Below are 9,932 nucleotides of genomic sequence, written 5' to 3' on the forward strand. Positions count from 1 at the left end.
CATATGTATTTGATTGCCTTTACGGAGTTACAGTATTCAACGTTTATGTGTGCATTAAATGTTTTTGATAATAATGGGGAATATGGAACAACCCACTGGTTATCTACTTCGATGGTGGTACCGTTACGCTTCTTTATTATTGCTGTTTTACCGCCATCTTCAGTAGATCTTCTTCTATATTGTGGGTAACCATCATTGCCAGTAATTGTGTTTGATACTAAAAGTCGAGGATATTGCTTTGTGCACCTTCCTTTGGCCATGCATGGTGAATTTTCGTTCAGTGCACCGCAAGGTCCATGTATCATATTTTTTACAATAATATCATGTAACTCCTTATCGACATTTTTATCAGGTATTTCAGCGGAAATCACATCATCAATTTCGTTCGAAGTAATTTTTTTATGTAGCCAGATTAGTATATGTGCGTGTGGCAAACCTCGTTTTTGCCATTCCACTGAGTACATCCAGCATCGCACTAACCCAAACACTTCATGTTTTACAATGTAGTTTATCAGTGATTTCAACTTTTGCCGGAAGACACGGGCCGTAATGTCATGCCTATGAACCGCCGATTGTCCTTGAAGTAAGAGCTTCAGTATCTCGTCCCAAGATTGATTACATGTAAATGAAATAAATAAATCTGGACGACCATAGAGACGAACATACGCAATAGCATCTTGAGCATATTCATGCATATGACGGGGACTGCCAGCATATGACGAGGGTAAAATTGTTAATCTTCCAACGTTTGTGGTATTACCGTCATTTATAACTGCATCTCGCAAATGAATGTATTGTTCAGAGCGGAGCTTGGTCTGATTAAGGCGGATATTTAGCAAACGTTCTGATTCAATTTTAGCATACATATCAACGACGAATTGGTGAAACAATTCACGGCATTTTAAAATATAATTTTCTTCATCCTGCCGAATCATTAGTCTATAGGAATAATAATGCATTTCACTGCATTTCTTATTCATTTCTTTGTTAGTGGCTGGATTCATCAATTTAATATTAAAGTGATAGCCGTCGGCTCCATCCCAAAAAATGATAGGATATTGTAGGGCATCGTAGCATCGATGAGTTTCAGTAATTCTTAACAACTGAGCGTTTCGCTTATGAAGAATAATATCTCGAGGTAAAAACTGATCACCGACCATAACGATTGCCACTTCGTCGATAGTTGGAGCATTGTATCTACGCACATGTTGGCCAGGAGGCGTTTTGTCAGCGGAAATAACAATTTTATGCGTATCAGTAGGCATCAAATCGATGGCTGTTTTGAACAGACGCACTAACTTATTATTTTCGTGGAAAAGATGTTGCAATTGGGAAACGATTGTCCTTTCAACGTTGGGAGAAATTTCGCAACGTGCATTCAATTCAGAATTTCTATCACTGATGAAGTACAATTGTAAAAATTTATGATTCTCGCCTGAGAATGGTAGAAGGGACCCTGCGCTATGATAAATTTGCCCTTTTACTTTGAAAGTAGACATAAATTGATCTGGATTTTCGATTTGGGCTCCAAACGACGTCATTTGGAAACATGAGTTGTATTTTCTGATTTTTGACAAAAAACGCTTAGATTCTGACGTAGTTCCAGTAAGGAAAGTCTTCAATGGCTCTGGTGGTGCAGCCAATAGAGGAAGTTTAACTTTTCCTGAGGCGCAACACATTCCCATTGTTTCACCATTGAATTTCAAGGCCTTGCAATAGGGACAAATTTTAGACATTGTCCCGATTTGAACACATCTACTCAAGCTATAATCATCGACTGGGTTGTACCTGAATGCCAGGCGATAACTTTCAGGTTGCTCTGATTCCTCGGCACGCTTTCTTTTCTTACTTTCTCTACCAGCAGCAAGCCTGCTTCCGCGTTGCTCTGGTAGTTCCTCGGCACGGTTTCTGTTCTTTCTTTCTCTATCAGCCTCAAGCCTGTTTCCTTGCTGTTCTTTTGATTCCTCGGCACGCTTTCTGTTCTTTCTTTCTCTATCAGCCTCAAGCCTGTTTCCCTGCTGTTCTTTTGATTCCTCGGCACGCCTTCTTTTTTCACTTTCTCTTTTAGCAGCAAGTCTGCTTTCGCGTTGCTCTGGTAGTTCCTCGGCACGCTTTCTTTTTTGACTTTCTCTATCAGCAGCAAGTTTTTTGGCATAGACTCTTTGAGCATCTTCATCGGCTTTTGCCATGGTAAGTTCATCAGTCATTGTAAACTTAAACATTAATAGATTTCTACGTGAACATATGTCTTAAATATCTTGAATGACGTCACCGTCAAAGCAAAAATGACGACAACTAATTTCATGACGTCAGCCAACACAGAAACATGACGTCACCTGATCCACAGATCCACAGACAGACAACTTATTTTTATATATATAGATATATAAGTATTGAAGGTACGCGTTATGCTAAAATTTAAAATTTTTCCTGTTTTGCAAATTATGTTGAAATTTCATTTCCTTTTAATTTTTAAATATTTGAATTATTTGGAGTACGGTAAATGTACATAAAATAATACATATTAAAATTCACAGCACTAAAAATCAAAAAGTAATTTGCAAATAATCGTAATTTTCCACGTTAGTAGGCAGTAATAATGTCAGGAGCCTATAGTCTTTCATTTACCGACCGCGCCAAATGTTAAAGGGGGAGGTATTTAAATGAAGATTTAAGTTACTGTTTGGGGGTTTAATTTTAGATACTATTTTCTCAGGGTTTTATTATTATGAAGTAGTTGGAGCTTTACTTGAGTCTTGGTAGCTTAACATCGATATAAAATAAGATATATTCAATTCAAGAATATTTCATGGGAGCTTAATAGTTGAGGGATTAGAATAAAAAGACTCCGTAAATAATCCCCGATGATCTCCTAAATTGTATAGATTCCCTTGAGATTGCGCCAGAAGGCTATAGGAACTGTACCTCATACTTGGGTTTATAGACAAAAATGATGAATAGACAACAATTTTTTTAAGTACTCACATACAAATTTAGATTAAACAACTTCAGATAAGACAATTCCAATATGAGATTGCACCGACTGACATGCATCGACTCCAGAACAGAACTAACTCACCTTTCCTTCAAAGCTATATTATATACCAAGACCGGATTTTTCAATCCTGTCTTATTCCGTAGGTAACATTTTTGCTTGCAGTAACAAGAATAATAAATAATTCAAAATTGTGCCTAAAAGCAGGTTGACCAAATTTAATTCTTTTTTGTTAATTCTAAACAGAACAGTTTTGCTTGTAGTAACAAAAATAATAGGTAATTGGAAATAGTGCCTAAAAGTGCGTATCTGAGGGAATAATGATTTTAACCTTAAAACCTTTGGATATTTAAACAATTCTTATTTTGAAATTTTCAAATGGGAAATGAATGAGGAATTCAGTCCTGAATTTAGGGGGATTGAAGGTCTCTATGTCACAACAACACAATTCATTAACTCTTATCCTGTTTACAACATGTTGTGTCGTGAAAGAAAAAATACGTACGTTAACAGAAGAAATTAGCTCAAAAAGGCATTCTTTACGGCTAATTTTCTCTTCAAAGAGATGTTTTTTCAAGAGATACTGTGTTCATGTACTTGGCGTCAAGTTCCTTGTTGTGCTTACGTTTCTTCTTCATTTTACTAGACTGAGACTTCGAATTTTTGCAATAATATCTGTAATATTTATTAATTCTACCAGTTTTTCTTCTAATTTCTAAAATTTATGGATTTTTCTTTCTCAAAAATATAGCAAAAATAGCGAGAGCTTCCATATAGCAGATTGCTGCCCTTTGCTTTGCTTTATGAAGAGCTGACATTTTTTGAACACTGACAAAAAAAGAGTAAACAAGAAAAAAAAATAAAAATTAAAACAATGCTATTAAAATGTAACTTGCTAGAGAAATGCGAGTTAAATATTAGTGTTTCTTTAAAGAGTTATCAAAATACCATGATTTATGATATTCTGTAAAATCAGTTTCTTATATATACCTAGCTGTTGGTGGGGGCAATTCGCGCTCCGCCAATCCCCCCCGCGCGTAATCCGTTACGTGCCGTATTAGTTACGCGCCATTGTAGTTGTGTCCCTGTGTCCCACTTGTGATATATATATATATATATATATATATATATATATATATATATATATATATATATATATATATATATATATATATATATAACTACGTAGAACTTGCGAATATACAACATTCTTCGCTGTCCCATTGTCTGTGCATATAAATAGATTGTCAGGTTTACCGACTCTTGAACATGCAACATATAATTGTCCATGGAAAAAAAAATCCGTATTTATTTCTATACCGCATTTTTCTAATGATTGCCCTTGAGCTTTGTTAACGGTGATTGCTAATCGAATATTCCCTGTTTCCCCACCGTCAATTATATATCCCCCCCTGTGCCCTTCCGGCGTCCCGTTGTAGTTGTGTCCCTGTGTCCCTGTCGTAATTTATATTCCCTGCGTCCCCGTGTCCCGGTCTGTAACTTTTCTTTGAGTGTCCTGGTCGTCATAGTCCCGATATAGACATAGTCCCGATTTGAACACATCTACTCAAGCTATAATCATTGACTGGGCTGTACCTGAATGCCCGGCGATAATTTTGACGTTGCTCTTGTGATTCCTCGGTACGCTTTCTTTTGGTATTATTTCTTTGAGCCGCAGGCCTGTTTTCAAGTTGTTCTTGGGATTCTTCGACACGCTTTCTTTTGTTACTTTCACTTTTAGCCGCAAGCATGCGGCTAAAAAGAGATAAAATTTTAGGTTTTGAAAATGATGGTATATTATCAGATTAAATTAATGAAGGTAAACAAGTTCAAGATGTTAAAAGAAATGGGGATAAACTTCAAACCAAATTTTCATTAGTCGATAGTTCAATCGTTAATGGGTTAGATCTAATGTAATACGGGCATTTGCTCCAAAGACAGAGCCAGATTGCTTAATCATAGAAATTCCTAAAGACAATATCTCCTAGTCAATGACAAAGAACGAATTAAATCTTTATAAATTTTAATGATCCACTTGGTAGACATATCGATTCGTATGGTGATAATGATGGTTATGTTTGGATTTAAAGAGGAGTTTAATGAGTATTAAATTATTTTTAGTTCATTCTTTTTCTTATAAATGATTGTGTAAACATGTTTAATAATTTTTTGCTTTAACAAATGGTAATTAATAAGAAAACAATTGCTATAAATAATGGAATACAGTAGTGGTATTTCTAGTTTCTTCAGGAATATAGCTAACATGGAATTAATCAAGGCTTCCCTGAAAAATGTCAAAGATGGAGCTTTATCAATGTATACTAAAATGATTAAACCTTGAATAGAGTTAATAAGAAATAAAGGTACTGAATAAGGGAAAGAATTTAAAGATCGAAATAGAAAAGAATTAGATGGTTTACTTAAAAACAAAAATGGATGAAAGATTCATTCGCAACAAATAAAAAGTATATAAATAGAAGAGGTCGAAATTTGAGAAATACGGTGATTGCAAGTTTAAAATTAAAAATTTAAATGTGAACTCCTATTTAAAGAAAATTCTCTGTATAAATGGAAGTTAATGAAGTTGTTGCTCCTTATTGGCAAAAACTTGAAAAACCTATTGATGATAATTTAACAACGAAATATGAATTTATAAATATTAGATTTATATTAGATAATTTTAACTACATAATAAAAGATTTAAAATCTTTGATTCTTACTGGCAATAGCTATCTTTATGCAAAAAAAAATCTAATAAGATGATGGGTTGTAAATATGTGCTGAAGATATGGCTACTTCAGCAAAAAAATGAGTTTAATGTGTTGGGAAATGATGAAATGTCATTAATGTAAAGCAATTGAAATTATTGATAATGTTAATGCGACAAGCTTCGTGAACAGAAATCAGCAAGAAACAAGCTCCACGAACAAAATCTAGCACGAAACTTGCTACTTTAACATAATGAGTGTCAAAAGGAAAAAAATTAGTGTACAAGTTTCACGACGACAAAAATCAACATGCACCTAATTTGACAAACAAAAATCAGTACCTAAAAAGTTCCAAGAAAAAATTAGCATGAGACAAGTTCAACGAACAAAATCAGTTTTATGAGGAGAAAAACCAAAGCACTGGTTTGAAAAAAATAAAGGTGCAACAAGTTTCTTGAAAAAAATCAGAATGTAACAAGTTCCATGACGAAAAATCAGCACGCAACAAGTTCCAGGAAAAAAGTCAATTTCACGAGGAAAAAAGTCAATTTCACGATGAAAAAAAGTATAGTTTTACGAAAAGAATCATCAAGATGAAACAAGTTTCACGAGCAAAAATCAAGTTCCATGAATGGAACTTTTGTTCATGGAACGCAACAAGTTCCATGAACAAAAATTAACAGGCAAACAGCTCCATAAACAAAATCAGTTTCTCGGGTAAAAATGAATGTACAAGTTTAATGAAAAGGATAATCAACATGCAATAAGTTACAGGAAAAAAATTTAGCACGTAACACATTCCATGTACGAAAATCAGCAAGCTACAAGTTTCATAAGAAAAATCAGTCCCACTATAAGAAAATCATTGCACAAATTTTACGAAGAGAAATATAAAGATGCAACAAGTTTCACGAACAAAAAAGCACACAAGTTCCATGAAAAATTTATTTTTGAGTGAAGAAAATTCAGTTTAAAAGTTTCACGAAGAGAAAAATCAGCAGAAAACAAGTTTCACAAGCAAAAATCAGCTCGCATCAAGTTTCATGAACAAAATTACTTTCACGAGATGAATAATCAATGTAAAGCTTTCACGAAGAGAAAAATCAACATACAACTAGTTTTGCGAACAATAATATGTACGAAACGAGGTCCACGAACCAAAATGTGCGTGCAACAAGTTCCATTAACAAAATGGTTCATAAGGAGAAAAAAATCAATATATAAGTTTTCCAAAGAAAAATTAACATGCAAGTAGTTTCCCAAAGAAAATCAGCACACAACGAGCATCATGAACAAAATCAACACACAACTAGTTCCATGAACAAAACCAGTATCAGGAGGAGAAAATCAATGGAAAAGTTGCACGAAAAAATCGACATGCAGCAAGTTTCACGATTAAAAATCCGCAAGCAACGAGCTCCCCAACAATAATCAACACGCAACAAGGTCCATGAGTAAAATCAGTTTCATGAGGAGAAAGATCAATATACAAGTTTCATGAAGAGAAAATCAACATGCAAAAATTTTTAGGGATTAGCACGCAGCAAGCTTTCACGAACAAAAATCAGCACACAACAATATTTGTGAACAATATCAGTTTCACGAGAAGAAAAATAAATATACAAGTTTCACGAAGAGAAAAACAAACATGCAAGAAGTTCAACGAACAAAAGTGAGCACGCAGCAAGTTCCACGAAAAAAATCAGTATGCAACAAACATCATGGAAAAATAATCAATTTCACGTAGAGAATAATCAGTGTACAACTTTCACATGAATTTTACGAATTCTACATGAATTTCAGTCAGCAGACAACAAGTTCCATGAACAAAATCAGTTTCACAATGAGAAAAATCAATGTACAAGTTTCACGAAGGGAAAAATCAATATTCAACAAATCTTCCCACAAAAATATACGTAACAAATTGTGCGAACAACAATCAAAGAAAATCAATGTACAAGTTTCGTGAAGAGATAAATCAACATGCAACAAGTTTCATGAACAAAGATCAGATTGCAAAAAGTTCCACGAACAAAAGTCAGCACGCAACAAGTTCCCTGGACAAAATGAGCACTCAATAAGATCCATGAAAAAAATAAGTTTCTCTAGGAGAAACATGGAAGCTGCTAACTCATCTTTAAGTTGAAATGGTATAAATAAAGGAATACAATTCGCCCATTTTAGTGCTAGATCGTGCAGGGTATCAGTCAATTTAGTATTTGTCCCTTTAGAAATTACTAATGGAGATAGCTGTGAATCAGATGAATTCTCCTCATGTTTACAGGAACATATAGAAAGGGTCTCAGGTAGAAATATGGTACTTTTATTAAGAGAATTTAACGCCCAGGTCGGTCAAAATATAGATGGTATCCTAGCCTAAGTAACTTAGTGTAGGAAAAGAAAACAGTGATGGATATAAACCACTGCAATTTGGAAAGTAATCACTTAACGGTAAGACAGCTAAATTTCTTGGTTTTGTATTGTAAACAGAAATTATAGGATCAATAAAGGGAACTAGGGTATATTGGAGTTCTGTTATTGATGTCAAAAGTATATATCACCATTTAATAGTATCTAGGGTTAAATTAAAGCTGAAATTTTGAGAACATAATCTTTCAGGAAGCTATGAAGTTGGTTAATTCCAGGATTAGAATTTAAGAGTAACTTTCCAGGAACATTTTAATACTAAATGGGGTCGTTTGAAATTGGATAATGTAGAAGATATATAAAATAATTGAAAAAAAAATAATTTGCTAAGTTTCAGATGGTACCTTAGGGAAGAAATTAAAACAGCCAGGAATACTACTGAAAATACTTTTTCAGTAGGAAAAGGCTGAAATATGGGAAAGGCTGAAAAAAGAATGAGGAGAAAAGGCTTATTTGACGTTGACGTTAACTCCCCTCTTGCTGTTCAGCCTAGAGGACGTTCAATGGCAAGTCGATTCTCACTTCTTAATAAATAGTAGGAGGAAATCGTATTTCCTGAAACTTTAATTCAAATGTCATTTAATCGTGCAATTCTTGTCAGAAACTGTATGACAAGACTAACTATCATACAATTTTCTTCTTCACTATCAAATCCTCCTAATAACATATATAGGCTCGACTGCACTTTCTTCTGTCTGAAAAATTCGGTTATTTCACGTCTTTCTTGTTCGCTTTCACGGCAAATTATCATCAAGTGTTCTATATTTTCTGATGCACCACACTTAGGACATTCCTCACTCTGTCCCAAAAATTTTGCTTTGTAACAACCAACTCCAGCATGGTGTGATCGGAGTCGAAACAGTTTCTTTGCTTCATATCTAGTGAGTCCTTTATACACCTTTGTTTCCATATTTCTCTGTTTCTTCATAGTCACAAAAAGATTCCCAGTCAAATCTCTATTCGCTTTAAAACTCTGACGATCAATCTCTTTAATCACTTTATCAAATATAATAACTTCGTAAGGAGTGTCCATGTCGGTTACAAGTGTTCCTGACTTAACTGCGGATTTGGCCTTCAAATCTGCTATTTCATTTCCAGAGATCCCAATGTGGGCGGGAATCCACTGAATAACTACTTTCTTCTTTTTTAATATGTCTTGTAGTTTAATGTAACATATAAGGACATCTCTATTTGGTTTTGCCATAGTATTAGCATTTACAACTGCTTGAATAGCACTTTTTGAATCAGAGCAAATGATAACCTTGTCCTCTTCAACAGATTCCTCAATGAACTCCAGCACCTTCTTAATGGCGTAAACTTCTGCCAGGAATACACTGCCCTCTGGAGGTAATTTGAATTTTTTGGACACATTTTTGAAAGGGCACCAAAACGCTGATCCTACATGCTTCATTTCGTCTACTTTTGATCCGTCAGTGAATAATGGAAGGTATCCCTTGTACTCTTTTTCCATCATCATGCAGAATGCCAAGTCCGCTGGAGTATCTTGGTTCATATTGAATTCTAATCTTGAACTGATCCTGTTTTCCTCCCATGGTGGAGGGACACCTATTTCACCAACTCTTAACATTTTGGAAAGTACTATATCAATTCCATAACTTTTACAAATTTCTAATGCTGCTTCAAGACAATTGGATTGATTTCTTGCTTTAGATGTGTTGGCAGTTGCTTGGCGACCAGGTTTGATGATTTTTTACTTAACTGGGTGGTTATTTTCTAAAGACCAAATCCAGAAAAGGCTTATTTAAGAATTACTTGCTTAATAGATTATACGAAAATAAAAC

General features: G+C 34.4%; 1 protein-coding gene across 1 annotated transcript; it reads right to left on the reverse strand.

Moving 5' to 3' along the window:
- Positions 1–8,698: 8,698 nt before the first annotated feature.
- On the reverse strand, positions 8,699–9,718 carry LOC136041349 (uncharacterized). The gene has a single exon (XM_065725993.1). It carries the CDS (start codon positions 9,716–9,718, stop codon positions 8,699–8,701), a length of 1,020 nt encoding a protein of 339 aa, XP_065582065.1.
- Positions 9,719–9,932: the final 214 nt, after the last annotated feature.

This window comes from Artemia franciscana, unplaced genomic scaffold (genome assembly GCF_032884065.1).
Source record: "Artemia franciscana unplaced genomic scaffold, ASM3288406v1 PGA_scaffold_168, whole genome shotgun sequence".
In the NCBI taxonomy this organism is placed as follows: domain Eukaryota; kingdom Metazoa; phylum Arthropoda; class Branchiopoda; order Anostraca; family Artemiidae; genus Artemia; species Artemia franciscana.